Raw genomic sequence first — 15,877 nt, forward strand, 5'->3', positions numbered from 1 at the left:
TTTTCCTACAATGGTTGTCAATGGTGGCCAAGTGTTCTTCCAAATATCTTTCTCTGTGTTCATCAGAACAAAGAAATTTATACAGATTTGGAACAACTCGAGGGTGAGAATTTTCATTTTTGGGTAAACTGTTCATTTAACAAAAATCTTTATTGAACTCTACATTGTGACAACATTTTGCCATATATAATAATGCAAGAGCAAGTGTTAAAATACATAATGCGATGATGACAACACTCACGTCAAACTCCAGCAGAGCATCGATCTGACTCTGCAGTGTGGGCATGCCTTTCAAAAGTTTGTCTGTAGACATAGTTCTCATCACACCGTCAGTACTGTGAAATAAATACACACGAACATTCACTTGTAGGTGTGAGGAAAAAGTGGTCCTTCCAATTGGCAGGGATGGATTACTGACCGGGCCAATGGGGCCAGTGCCCAGGGGCCCTTGACTACCATGAGCCCGAGTTTGGTACAGAAAACCCAAAAACAATGAAAACAAATGATTATTTATCCTTAATATATGGGTCCCATAGCCTATACAAGGCCTCTTAGACAAACTTTATTCATGTGATGCATTAAATACGTGAATATTTGACAGTTAATTAAGGATGTGCTTCTAATATGCCTTAATTTACCTCATTGTTGATTTTTCATTGTGTAACTAATATTAGACTTGTAAAGAGTAAACAATATATAATAAAAAAATATTAGAAAATGATATTCCTATAACTTGATTCTGTAAACCTTGTACAGATTATTTTTAGCATATAGTGCAGGCATTTGACACAGAGCGAGAATGGTTTGAATATTTATGATCATCTTAACTTTCACTTTCTATAACTGTGAATGCGCAGCTAAGGGAAAGAACAGGAAAAATAGTGGAAGGGGGACCCTTGGAGGTAACTGGCCCCGGGGCCCTTTGAAGTCATAATCCGTCCCTGCCAATTGGGCAGCAGATTTAGCATAACATGATATACAAAACAATCAATTGTACAGTAAATGCAAATATGACTGTTGTAGAAAAGGAAGCGTGAATACTGCTGTAAAGAAATATGAGCAGAAAACCCCAGGACCATTAAACATTTTATGCCCTGGCAATGTGCTGTCATTGTGCCAAAGATGTCTACAGCATCTCAATCAGCCAATATGTATGCTGAAGCTATATTTTGCCTCTACAGTGAAACCTTGGTAATGTCCCTATTAAAAAGGTTCCTATTCCCGCCCAACCACAAAACAGAAGCAAAGAGAAATGCATACAGGTGAAAATGCTAATAAACTATAAAAAATCTTTAAAGCCCAGCACCAGAAGGCTCTTTTCCAGGACTAGAGGATTTGATTCATTTTCCAGAATTCCACTCAAATCTGTTCTGTGGCACGTTTGTTAACTCTATTCACTGTAAAAAATGATTTGTTGTTTTTTGTTGTTTCAACTTAAAAAAATAAGTTACCTTGTTGCCTTAAAATTTTAAGTTAGTTCAACTTAAAAATATTAGTTCACTTAATGAATTTGTTGCAAACTCGTTGTGTTGACTAATATTTTTAAGTTGAACTAACTTAAAATTTTAAGGCAACAAGGTAACTTATTTTTTTAAGTTGAAACAACAAAAAACAACAAATCATTTTTTACAGTGTTAGGGTACAGTCAGTGTTGGGTAAGTTACTCTCAAAAAGTAATTAATTACTAGTTACTGATTACATATTCAATAGTGTAATTAGATTACTGTAAAAATTACTCTCTCCAAAAAGTATTTAGATACTTATTACTAATTACTTTCTATATCCTATATCAACATTGATTAGTTAAGTGATTCAAGGATAGGCATGAAAGGGCTCTTTTAATTAATTTAAATAAATAATATTAAACTACATAAAGTACTCTTATAAACTGACCAAAGTATTACAAATGTGAGAATTATACATTAAAGCACAGATTTTAAAGTTAGACTTTGAATTTTGATGTCAATTCCACTATTGCACACACATATATTACACAAAGTATTTAGTTTAATTACATCAAAAGTAACTGTAATTAAATTACAGAAAAAATAGTATTCCCTTACTTTACTTTTTCAAGGGGAAAGTAATTAAATTACAGTAACTAATTACTTAGTAACTAGTTACACCCAACACTGGGTACAGTCATATAACAAAGGGGTATAAATAAAAAATACTTATTTACCCTTTCTTCACTCGGGCGAAGTCAAAAGCCATCTGTCTGTAAGCAAATGCCTTCTCGTTCAGATACCTGCTGTAGCGTCTGATAAATGTTGACATGTCGTAACCTTAAAATAAATAGAAAAATAGTTTTTTTTAAACTGACCACTTGGGGCCTCAAAATTCATTTTTAATGATTAGGAAGACTACCCAACTAACAGGAAACATTCTCAGAACTTTGGCTAACATTTTTTTAAACTTCTTGGAGTAATATTAAAATAGTCATTAATCAACATTTTATGTCACTGTTAAATGTAATGAAAACTTTGGCATAAAAACGTTATTCTTACAATGTTATTGGAACATTTAAAAACATTTAGAAATCGTGGAAAAACATCAAGAGTAATGTAAAACAAATTCTGCAATATAAAATAAATGTTAAAAAAAACACTAATTTTCTACGGGTAGCACTCACTCTGCTAGATTTCATAGTAATTAATATTCAAATTAATATTCATAAACTACACCCACTTTTTCAGATGTCCCTGAATGCGAAGCATTGTTAAACTGACAGCAGTGCGATTAATTAAAGCTGAGTTAACATTCTATAGTCATTTCACTCATGCTATAAAGAGAGATTGTGTCTGCCAGCTGCAGCCCGTGTAAGATCAATGAACGATCCTGAACTGTCTCATTATCGAAGGTCAGGTTACACTGCGCAAAGTATTACTCACCATGAGAGCCAGTTTTGTCCAAAAAATTACTAAGATTGAAAAGAGTGTTCCTGGAGGCAAGGTACTGGATGAATCGCTGAAAAAAAAAATGTCTTTAATCAATAGTGCAGCTATCGATTATTTTAGTATTCGAGTATTCTACTGATTTTCCATCGATTAATCGGGTATTCGGATAATAAGTACTTTTTCTTTATTAAAGAGCAATACTAAATATACAAGAGAAAATAGACAGGTCTCTTAAAATGAACAACTAATTTGATTCCTTTTTAGAAAAATTAACATATTTATTGCTGAAATTGCATACATTAATATCTGTGAAAACTAAACCAATTTAGTACATTCCATTGCCATATTACATTCAAAATGCAATATAATACAAATGAATAAATAAGAAACATTAATAAAAATAGAAAGAATAATTTCAAAGGTAAACAACTAACTTCATATTATGCATGATGCATTTAGTTTATCTAAATCAAATCTAATGTGCATTAAAAAACTATCCCAGCATGACATCATCTTTGAGTATGTTTGGCATGAAACACTAGATTACTACTTACCGAATACATTGCATCATACCCCGTTTATTATCTCTTAAATTGTAAGAGGAATAGTATTATTCCACAATAAGTCATTCAAAAAGCAATGGACTTAGATGCTATCATCACACCCATATGTTTGTCACATAACCTTATGATGTTGCATGTTATTTCCGAAAACAGTCCAATCAAAAATAAAATGACATTGTTTAATTGTTGTATTAACATTGGGTGGTATTATTAGGCTTGTTCGAGTTGACCCATATCGAGATCGGGGGGGGGGGGGGATGTAAAAAGTTGGCCGTCAGGTAGGACATGGAGCTGAAACTACAGGTCCTGTAGGGAGCAGAAGAAGGGATATTAATTTCTTTATCAGGGATTAAGTGAATATGATAGGAATACCTACTTTTTGCATTAAGATCAGTACAATAAACATAAAATGTGAGTATAATCATAACCGAGTGTGTCAGAATAAACACGCAACACATGTCAAATATACACGTGAATATTCAGGCCAATGAGAATAAAGTGTGTTGTCATCAAGGCTTTAGCAGCAAATTTTGAGCAACTGCAGTGCCTGACCTAGGCGGCGCCGCATGAATTTACTATTACTTCTGAAATGTAGGGGGTGTATTGTGGGGGGAGGGATAATAACGAGGGATAATAACACAGGGCAGGTGAGGGTAATGAAACACAGCCGGGAAGTAATACGGGAAACGAGAGGGGCAGGGCCAATGACGAGACACGAGAAAACACATGGAATATCAAAAGATAAACACCCCATGGCTTTCTCACACTAAACATAAGGGATCTGTCACGATACTGCCCCAAGACTAGAAAATCATGAACAAGAAGGCAGGACCATGACAATTTTTATAAGCTAAAAAATGATATAAAAATGTTTTCATTCTGTTGTTATATCACAGTTTTGTGCTACCTTTCAATGGTGTCCCACATTGTCCCACACAAACGGATTACCTGTCCCACATTTGTTTTGTTGGGTGGTGGTCAGTGGCCACCCTAGAAGCTTCTATTCTCTCTTTATCTCGTTCTGTCTTCCGCTGCCACCTGCCTTTTTCATTCTGCAGTGTCTCTGTCAACAGCGCTTAAACTGGGCTTTCAGAGGGAGGGCTGGAACATCTGCCCATCTATCTGATGGGTGTGATAACTGTCGTAAAGATAAGTGAGTGACGCTTTGAGGGAAGTAGCTGGTCAGCTGTGTGGAAAAGCTCCTTAGGAAACTGTCAAATTTCAGGGGACGATTCCCTAAGGTTCATTTTAGTCCTAAATATTGAGGTTGGTTTAATATTATGCAGACCTTGTAGTAAAGTCGTTCAAAAATGCAAATAAATGCACTCAAGGCTAGAATCAATTAGAGCTATTTGGATTAAGCTTTTCAAAACTGCTTTGTAAATTGCATTTCAGATGGCTGAAATGCAAATTGTGTGCAGGTCTGTGAAGTCATTTTCACAAACAAAAAAGAAAATACTCGTTTACCTACATTGCTTTAATATTTAAAGAAGTGGTAGATGTTTACAACATTATACTTCGGCTTAACATCATTCCATGACTGCTGCCAAATTTGTGTACGCATGTCAAATGTGACACGTCCCATGGAAGTATTTTGATCTCAGCAAATATATAGACGGCAGTAATGCCAGATCGGTTTATCACATTTACCACATAAATATACTGTTTATTCCCTCATAATATTCCCTCATCAGTGCAAACGTAAGTGAAAATAAAGTCTGCAGATTTTTTCTGGGCCAGTCCAAACCACACCCTTTGTTAAAATAATACATTTCATTCAAAACAACGCTTTAGCTCAAAAGTATCATGTAAATAATGCTTTAGCAAACTACTTGTTTCTCCAAAGCGAATGGGAATTGCACCTCACCTCATTGCCATGGACCATCAGGTGATGAGTAGAGACCAAAGCCTTAAAGACCACGACCCAGCTGGCATTTCCTGCTCTCTCAAACAGGGTATCAGCCATCTGAGGAATATTGACATTGGACTCCTGGGTTGCCTGGATCAAATCTGTGAAGAAATATAAAAGCATGGGAAATTAGCCTACCGAAACTCATCTATAAACATTAACATGTAAACCATAACATATTACAATTGTACCCAAACTGTTATTCAGTCATTTTAAGATGCACAAAACAGACAACAGACATCAATGATGAGAATTAGATGTACAGAAATGTAAATTTTTAGCTTTCATCACAACCTGTTCAAAATCTTCAAAAGACTAAAAACATGGCAAATGCACGAAAACGCCAATACAGTGTAACTGCAACAGCAGGTGAAAACACCAGATGTGACATCATTATATATACATGTAAAAAAGTCTGAGGGCCCTATTTTCACGATCTAAGCGCATGGTCTAAAGCGCAGGGCGCAGGAGCTCTCAGGGCGTGTCCGAATCCACTTTTGCTAGTTTAACGACGGGAAAACGGTCGGCGCTTAATGAGTAATGGGTGTTTTTAGGGCGTAACGTGCAATAAACCAATCAGAGTGTCATCTCTCATTCCCTTTAAGAACCAGTTGCGCTCGCACCATTGCAAGAGCAAAGACTGGCGCTTCTCCTGAGAGGAAACGCATCTGCTAATGCGTGAGGTTAAAGTGCGCGAGCAGATCATCTACATGACAAGCCAGATTTTTATCTTTATGTACACAATAATAATCTTTTACATTGTAATCCATTTATTTCTTATATTTGGCATGTTTGTGTGCTGCTGCGCTTCCCTCTGTGTAATAAGTTGTTATTCATGAGCCAGCTGTCCAATGAGAGCATTATTATCACTTGTTGAGGCACCTGGAAATAAATTAGAATCCATCACGAGTCACACTATAATAGAAGATTGAGTCTGGGAATTGTTGCAGTAGGATTTTTGTAAAACAATACACATGGAAAGTCATAAGAAATATGAAATATAATAGTAATATTAAAACTATGCAACACATTTTACTATATGCAAACTAACACACAAAACAGGTTATGACATACAGTAAAATAACAGAATATTAAGTGAAAGGCTCATGTAGAAAGTGAGTGACTTGCATAGCTTTGTTATGTTTGGTTGTCCTGGACAAAGGTGGAGTCTTAAAGGGATAGTTCACCCAAAAATGAAAATTCACACTCATGTGGTTCAAAACCTGTATATGAATCTTTCTACAATGAGTGCGTTTACATGCACAAAATAAACGGATATCTATCAAAAATCAGCTTAAAAAGAAACCTGTTTTCACATGTTTACATTCATAGCAATAAACCAGCTACGCAAATAACAGCGTTTACATGGAAGTTTGAGACTTGCCGGGTTACTCGCGTGCAGTGACGTCATCATCGATAGTCTGTTTAGTACTTAAAAATGCAGCGGGAAAACGGTCAGAAGCTGTATTTTTATATCTCTACTTATTGTCCGCAGAACCAGAATATGCAACAATAGTTCTTCATTTTGACGTTTCTACATCAACTGCATGATTCGAGAGCGGACTTTTATGCGTTAGTTTACTATTACTTCCGTTTGGAAACCGGTAAAGGCGTTTACATGCAGCGCGAAATCGGAGTAAAAAACTATCTCTGACGAACAGGTTTTGCTTGCGCCGTTTATGAGCTTTCCCCGATAAAAGAAAACCGTTTTGCGCATTTACGTGACCTTACTTGTTATCAGCATATTAAGCATAATCAGAGTAAGACTGTGCATGTAAACACACTCGCTGTCTTCTGTAGAACACAAAAGAAGACATTTTATGAACTGTCTCAGTTTTGTGTCCATAAATGGAAATCAATGGGGGCCGGTGTTGTTTGGCTACCAACGTTCTTCAAAATGTCTTTTTTGTAATACAGAAGAAACAAAGACATACAAGTTTGGAACGACATAAAGGTTGAGTAAATGATGTAAGAATTCTCATTTTTGCGTGAACTATCATTTCACTATCAAGACACTATCAAGTCATTTTCTCTACACACGTCTGTATTCATTCTTTATGTTAATAAGTGTTGCATACTCCCATAGTCACCTCTCATAGCTCAGTTAGGGAACCACTGCTATAGACAATAGATCTGATCTGACCTGGCTTGCTTACTTATTTAGGGATAGTGATTGGGAGATAACAGGGCGATAAGGTAGCGTCTCAAATTTCTTGAATTACACAGCAGCAGGAATGCTTACCGACATAAAATACTAAAAAGACGATAAACACAAACACCTTGAGTATCAGTATTCACATAGTCAGTAATTACAGACCTTGAGTGTACAAAGCAACTGCACTGCCGTCTCATATGAGTCTAAAAAACGAAACTACCCTGCAGCTGTGATCCCAGACTATTATCGACCGAAAGCTTGGCCCATGGGCCACTTTCCCTGTTCAATATCAAGAGCTGAATACAATATCAGTGGCAGACCATGAGCTGTGTGGGGAGGATGGTGGAGAATTTCCATTGACTTAGATTGTTTTTATAGTAACTATGTGCTACACATCTACAAAGTACACCTTTCAGACTAATTCTGCTTCTCTGATGATCCAAAAACGTATAAATTGTCCCATAAAAATGCACTATTGTTGCACATAAGGTAGTGTCAGAGAAATAAGCTGTTGTGGAGCAGAATTAAAATTCTCACACTTTAGACATTCAATTAAACCTACAAAATCATTTAAATCCAGACTGTATGCTATTGTGCATTCATACAAACGAATGACTGCTCTATTACAAACTAAACACCAACATCAAGTATCATGCTATGTGTTAATAAGCGACAAACAATCAGTTGTTGAGCTGGTGATTTTCACTCCTCTGAAGACACGAGTAGGAGGGGTGACAGACATACTAAAAAAGCCTGTTTCCCTGGCAACATGTTCACAGCACATAGTCGGGTGTCAGGACTTCTTTGTCATATATGAGGACGTTAAAACATTTCATTAAGTGATGTGTACAGCCACGCAGTGCAACAAAAGAACAGTTATAAGCCAACTAACAGTGAGTGTCCCCAAGTACTGTTAAAAGAAAATCTATCACAAACATTTAAGTGGAATGAACGTGTGCACAAGCAGCAGCAAAAACAGCAATTGTAATACGCTTCAGTTTGAAGGACAAACCATCCAACAAGTGGTTGACATATAGCCATGGAAAATCAGGAAAAAGTTTCCTTTAACAAACAGCATATTATTTCTATAATTGTATTAAATATCATTATTTTACTCTCTTTCGGCTTTACGCCGAACGTCACGTGCAGAAACCAAAAACTGGTCTCATCACATCCGGATACACGTGTTGCTGTTTTACTCAAAATGCCTTCAAAGGAGCTACCAAAGATGATCACAGTCGATCTCCATCACATATCCATATTGAAGTTCTTTATTTTTTCCTCTCACTGAGATTTGAATATTAAAAAAGAATAAAACAACTAGCTAGGTTCTATAGATAATAGCAAAAATAAATAGATATCGCAGCTCATACTGCTGATAAGATTTTCTCAGACAAGCAGACAACGGGACCTGTTTTTTAAGGTTGGTCATGTAACGTTCTACATATACTGTACCCTGTTGCAAACCTTACAATGAGAATTTGTAATTTGTTGTATTCAAACAAATTCTGCTTGTCCTCTTAGTGTTGTTACAGTAATAAAAAGCCACAATAGCAAATTAACACCCTTGCACAACGATCTAACAACTTACCATCAAGCTACATATCAAGTTGTATTATGTTTTAACCCCGATTCTCTGTATCCCAACACCTTTTGCAACAGCAGATTTCCTTGTTTTACTTCACTGACAGTTTTGTCATGGCTATTGTTCATTGTTATACAAACGGATACATGTGCTGTAATAAATGTTTTTAGTGTTTAACTAAAATACGTGTTTAACACTAGTGTGGGTGTCATGAGGGTGTTTGCAAAAACAGCCATATTCCGCTGCACATGAATGAAGCATGAAAAGCCATCTTTATTTATAGCCATTTCCCTGGAGCAAAAAAACTGAGAGCTTGCCCATGTGCCCTCACTGGCAAGCAGTGTTGTAACTAGCATCCACGAAGAAACCAGAGTAAACCAGCCTACACAAGAGAGCAACAGATCATCATAAGATTTTCCTTTCTGTACTGAAGATGTGAGCTACATCCATTTAATGTAAACAATCATTTATAAAATAGGTCTTTTCCAAGGACAAATCTTTGAAAGAAAGATTTGCCCATTTTACTGATATTGAATTTAGCTGTGTGTGCTGCGTTGCAATACAATAAAAATAAAAAAAAGAAACCAGTTGAAAGTCACCTTTAAAGGTGCTTTGTGTAGTTTGGAGCATACACTGATAGAAATGCGATGTAAGAATACATAACAATGTCTTCAGAGGTGTATACAGTAAAGAGCTTACATAATGAAGCGTTAAGTTTTTACTACCTTAGAATGAGCTATTTCTATCTACGTACACCGCAGGTCATTCGCCATGTTGTTTCTACAGTAGCCCTAAACGGACAAACTGCTCTACAGGGCACATTTCGTAAATACGTTATCTCCTTAAGCAAAGAAGAGAAAACGTGAAGACATCTAAGTCCTGTGTTAGCCACCGTAGTGCTTCAAAAGGGAGGGTGAGCAGTGGACTGAGCCGTTGGTTGCAATTCGCAACCTCACCTAAAAGCAGCTAAATTTCATACACTAGACCTTTAATAATAATATTTCCTTTGATGGTACCTAATTCCATACTACCATTTAATCCTAATGAATGTCTTAGTTCTCAAACATGTGTATTTGGTTTCACTTCAAATATTTTTGCATTAATAAATACCAAAGCCTTTATCACAGCATATCTCAGATAGACATGATTGTAATATTATAATCTCAGTGTTTACCTCTCCAAACAAATCCTCACGTACCCGTCTCCCAATGTAAATACCCCGCTCCTGCTTGACATGTATAATATGTATACGTGTCTCAATTTGTCTGACTTCTCTTCGGTGTGAAAATCAGTAATGTCCTATGTGGCCTAATCTCAGACGACCCTTTCCAGGTCTGTGACCCCACCAGAGAGCATGGCTCCTGTGGACTCAGCAGTGTGGTAGGCAGATTACACAAGAAACACATCTCTGCTTGCATTATTCATGGCACAGCAGTGTACTAACAGCATTCATTGCTGCCATGTACATGACTGCCAGCGTGCACGTATCCTGATTAACAGAGAGTTAAATTTAGCGCTTTCACCACTTAGCATAGCAGGACTATGAACATCTGTGCAATGAATAGACAGAAGAGTCTTCCTACACTTGAGTGTGAATATGTTGTGTGCGTGTGAATAGCTGGTGTGGAGGCGATTACAAAATACAGCATAAACAACTCACGTCAAAGTTTGAACTCAACACACGCAATGACTAATACAACGAATAGGGCTTCAAGGACGCAGTGACCTCTAAGAGTGGGGGAGGGGGGCTGGAAAATGGGAGTTGGCAGTCACAATGGAGGAAGGTGTTGGTTCAGTTGCTGTGGGGGTGTCCCTGTCCAAGGTGCTGAAAGCACTAGGCTAGCTAATGCTCCACTTCATGGTGATTGGCTGAAGGCTGTATTTTCAGATGTGACATCACAGCACTGCTGATTTCTCGTGCTGTGTGACATCAGTGCAGCACAAGCTTTCACACGCTGCAGAGTAGATCATGTGCGCTGTTTGATTTGTAGCTGCCGAAAAAAAAAGGATGGAAAGATGCGAGCTTGCGAATGACAAACGTAGAGGGGAACAGAAAGTGATTCACTGAGATGCACAAAAAAAAGTATCTTAGTGAGACCACACTACTTGATTTGAGGTCTGCAGCAAGAAAAAAAAGCAAAACATTTACGGAACTAACACATTAATATCCAGATTCTTACCATGTTTCACATGAACATACTGTACAGTTTTATATAAGGATAAATTTGTATATACAGTAAGTTTAGTAACTGGTAGCCTTTGAATACATTCTTCTATATAAACCTACCTGTGTATTTCAGAGGAAAATACATACAGATATGGCAGCATGAATTAAACGCCATTAGACTACTTCCAAAAATAAAAATGCTTTCAGTATTTACTCACCCTAATGTCATTCCAAACTTTGATGACTTTTTTCTTCTTTGGAACACGAAAGATATTTTGAAGTATGTTAGTAACCAAACAACATTGGCCCCCATTGAGTTCTATTATATGGACACAAAACCACCGAGATACGTGTTTTGATCAACATGAGGGTAATCAAATGATAACATTTTTATTTTTGAATGAACTATCCCTTTAAGGTATAAGACAAACTCCTGAAATGTTACCCTGGTGCCCCCAGTAACTTGTTCTATGAGACACGAATAAATGATTCCGAGTCTATCGTACGTCTCCAAGGACCCTACACTCATTAGACAAAATACATTTCTATCAGCATACTGTAGACGTTTGAAACTGAAGTGTGAGATGGTGAACTTGAAATCCTGTCCAGACTGTCTGGCCACACTATCCCCATTCTTGATGTCAAAAAGAACAACTACAGATAATTTGATGATACAGCTAGCTGATCTATCGCTGAAGAATCAGATGCCTGAGACTTACATTCCATTAATCATTATTGGTTCACTTATCTATAAGTATACATAATACATACCTAACCTGCACCCCTTACACATCATACTGCTCGTATTTTAACCTGATTATTGACCAGCTGCCTTTGCACGAACTTTCAAAATGTTCTGCTTTCCACAAAAAGCTGCTACACAGCTGATGGTATAAGACTATCAATGACAAGACCTTTTTCATTCCCTACTGCAGGTTTCATGGCATGTAATGTGGGACATCAAAGTGAAGTTACTTGTAAGGAAACGTCCAGAATCATTTGTAGATGCTACTTAGTTTAACATTTTGTCATCTAATGCGATGACATTAAACATTTTTAAAAGTGTCGCTTAACTATCCAAATACTTATTGGGGCCACTGTGGATCTAGTCTACTGGTTTCCCCTAATTTCACAATTAGAGGCATGATTTATTGACGCATGCCCAGAATATGCTTTTAGAATTATGGTTTTAACTAGGGATGCACGATAAATGGTCATTTTTAATGTTATCGGTATCGGCCAATGATAAAATTGATGCCGATATATTAAAGCCGATAAATCTTAAATCAGTTCCTCTGGTTAAACTACTTCATCTTCTCTCTGTCTTGAGACCTGTTAGACATGTGGCTCTTGAAAACATTTTTCTGGAAGAACATCTATAATTTGTTTATTAAATAAAAAATATACCAGAAAAGTTTGAAGGTTAAATAATCGTTAATTAGTGTAAAGTAGGTTTGGTACATGATTTTCAGGGGGAAAAAAGAGAACTAATGGTTACCTTGTTTTCCGCGGTGAATGTTTTCAAATAAAAGCAGTTGTCCACTTTTTGCCTTTTGTTTCAGTCTTAAGGAATTTTATATTAATATTTAGATACTGTATATCGGCCAATATATCGGTTATCGGCTTCCAATGTTAAAGAATTATCGTTATCGGCCAAAATTTACATATCGGTGCATCCCTAGTTTTAACCAAAAGACATTATAATTAAATTAAAACTAAATTAAAACTTTTCATCAACAGCCTCTTTATGCATCAATTCAGCATCAGAATGCTGCCAGGTTTACACATGGATCTGCCACTATCCTGAGATGTTCCGGTTCTGTTCAATCCCTACAGCAGATTCATGTTGTAAAATGCAAGTCACACTATTTCATAGTTTCTCATTTTTTTATATAAAAAAATCTAGAAATAACATCAACTAAACAAGCGCCCTGTCCATCAAAGAAGCTCTGATGACTGACATTGTGCTATTGAAATGCATGTGTACCATACAAAATGGCAGGGGAACTAATGAGTCAGCACATCTAGAAACATTAAAGAGATTGCTGGCTCATAGTGTTTTCACAAGGATGCATGTTGAATACACAAAATACGAATCAGTTAAAAACTATAAATAAACTTAACATAGTAAAAAACAAAGAAAAAGCTTTGGACACACGTGATCCTGAGCCACGCAGTTCAATCTCTGGCGTAATTGACGTGTTGTGATTCCTAGTGTTCCTCTGAGAGAGATGTGGGTGTGTCCCAGTGCTTAGGAGACTAGGACACCTGCCACAAACAGAGATCTTTTGTGATGCTGATCAGGACTATTTGAAAGCCATTGATTTAAGGGCCCGCCGACAAAAACACAATATCTCATATTTCAAAGAGACAGCGCTCGGATTTCAACACAAGCCAATTTAAACATCTGTGTACATAATTTTAAATCCTACCTTCATGCTTGAGGTACAGTATATAAACACTTTTATACAAAATTGAAGTGTTCTGTTCTTTCTGAAATCTGGCAGCTGGCTTTGTAAAGCAAGTAACTAAGAGGTCTATAGATGAACAGCATCCTCAAATGAAAAATTTAGACAGTGTTGTAAACTTTCAAAGAGAGCCTTGCAGTTGTACCAGTAAATGCTCACGGTGACACCCTCTGGACCCTTGAACGGGGAATGTATAATTCAGCTGGGGTGAATCTGAGACCCAGTGAAAGCATACTGGGTTTGCTGAAACAATTCCAGGCCACCTGCTGCTTGACCTCATCCGGGTGATTGATCACACATTTCGAGTGCACTTCCTGTTATGTTATCAATGTTCGGTGCACTCACCCCAAACTTACAGTTACTTATTTCAGTCTATAGTTACGGTGAATGAAAAGCCCAGACAACCAGCATTTGTATTTCTACTTATCTGTTCATGCTACTGAACATGCATAAACCTATTTAGGCACATCTGTGTAGTTGCTGTGGGAAAATATTGCAATGCTAGGAAGGAAATGCCTTTATCAGAACGGAACACACTCTGCAGTCATCATTTTGTGTTAAAATACTATCATGAACGAACACTATTAATATTTATAGTCCATGTGTGTACAATAATCCATTTTTAAACACATGACCTGGACCGGTGCAATAAACAGATTGTGATTCCAAGCCACGCGGTGGATGGTGGCCATGTTCTCTACCCAGTGACAGACACACTGTGAAATGAGGGCCTATTAGTCACAGAGCTATTGAACATCTCATTTCCAAAACGCAACAGAAACCATCACAGAATTTTGAACAGTTGTAAAGGTTATAATGGGAAATGTATTAGTCTCATTGGAAACTATATTAATCGCTGTGCATCCAAACTGGTAATGGGAACCACAGAACATCATTAAATCCTGGAATGAGGCCCAAACACCTTACAAAAGGTAATTTTGTAATGGTTTTAATGGCAATGGATGCAAGTTCATAATGGAATCTAGCAGGGATAACATCACAGTAGGCCTCTCCAGTGCACCCAGTGGCATTTGATGACCTTTGATGGGCCACCATAATTGCATGTATGTGTGCCTATAGGTAAACAGTGCACGGGAAAATGAGCTTTAAATTATTGATAACATACAATTAAAAGGCATAAACAAGGCCAGAGCCTTGAAACGACTTACATTCGAGATGTTTCTTCTTGGGTGCCATCACCTCATGTGTGGTCGCCTTACACACAGCGCGAGCCACCTCAGACCCGGTGAGGCTGTACTGCGCCGCGGCGATGCGATCCGTCAGAGTCTGACCCGACATCTTCCTTCTCTCGCTGTGAACGTAAACAACGGCCTGTATTCCCGTGTGCAAGATTTTTGTCGACTTGAGTCCACCTCAAAGCCTTACGTGTGTGGCGTTTGAATAGATTCTTAACCACAAGATGTTAATACGGTGTTATTATTATTAAGGCCAAGCTTTTACCACAGATGATGAACACGATTACCGCTCGGTTTCATTTACGACCCCCAAAAATTACACGTATACATACAAAACAATACTAATACGATACGGGCAAGCGAATGCATTTACTACGGTAAAAAATATCGAGCTAACGCCTGCGCATCGCAACGCTGTCTATTCGCCTCGTGGGGATGCGGGATCACATCGGTGACGCGTAACGATTATTTCATCCACAAACGAGTCCATCAAAACAGCAAACTTCAGGGCAATGAAGGACTATTTATATGTAGTCTTCAAAGATATTCCTTATTATTTTCGCGTTGTGTTGGAAGAGGCTTTATCCGATGATGCTCGGCTCTTCTCTCCTCCAGATGAAGGATTAAGCTTCCAGTCACCCAAAACCTTCAAACGGCTCGCGTTGTTCTCCTCATGTCTAAAAACACGTCTCCTTCCTTTTCATTGACCCCGTGGCTGTCCAGTATCGGACAACTGCTGAACTAGGAGAATGAAACGCAACGCTAACGGGAAGCCGAGGTCCCTGTTGGACTCGATATTTATTTATTTGTGGTATCACTCCGCCCCCACGCATGAGTCAGGTCACACGTCATCTCAAACCCACATTGCCTTTTACTATCTGCGCCCATATTCATTATTCTTTCCTCATTTTCTGTAGAAAATTACCTTAGTTTTTTT

General features: G+C 37.5%; 1 protein-coding gene across 1 annotated transcript in view; it reads right to left on the bottom strand.

Moving 5' to 3' along the window:
• Window positions 1-15,758, bottom strand: part of snap91a (synaptosome associated protein 91a) — a 33,127-nt gene extending 17,369 nt beyond the window's left edge. Inside the window, exons 1-5 of the mRNA XM_057339422.1 lie at window positions 14,914-15,758; window positions 5,328-5,470; window positions 2,892-2,967; window positions 2,183-2,285; window positions 242-335 (exon numbers count right to left, since the gene is read on the bottom strand). Coding sequence (XP_057195405.1) covers window positions 242-335; window positions 2,183-2,285; window positions 2,892-2,967; window positions 5,328-5,470; window positions 14,914-15,043 — 546 coding nt within the window. The 5' untranslated portion in view covers window positions 15,044-15,758. The remainder of the gene's footprint in view (window positions 1-241; window positions 336-2,182; window positions 2,286-2,891; window positions 2,968-5,327; window positions 5,471-14,913) is intronic.
• Window positions 15,759-15,877: the final 119 nt, after the last annotated feature.

The sequence above is a fragment of the Triplophysa rosa genome, linkage group LG8 (assembly GCF_024868665.1).
Source record: "Triplophysa rosa linkage group LG8, Trosa_1v2, whole genome shotgun sequence".
Classification (NCBI taxonomy): domain Eukaryota; kingdom Metazoa; phylum Chordata; class Actinopteri; order Cypriniformes; family Nemacheilidae; genus Triplophysa; species Triplophysa rosa.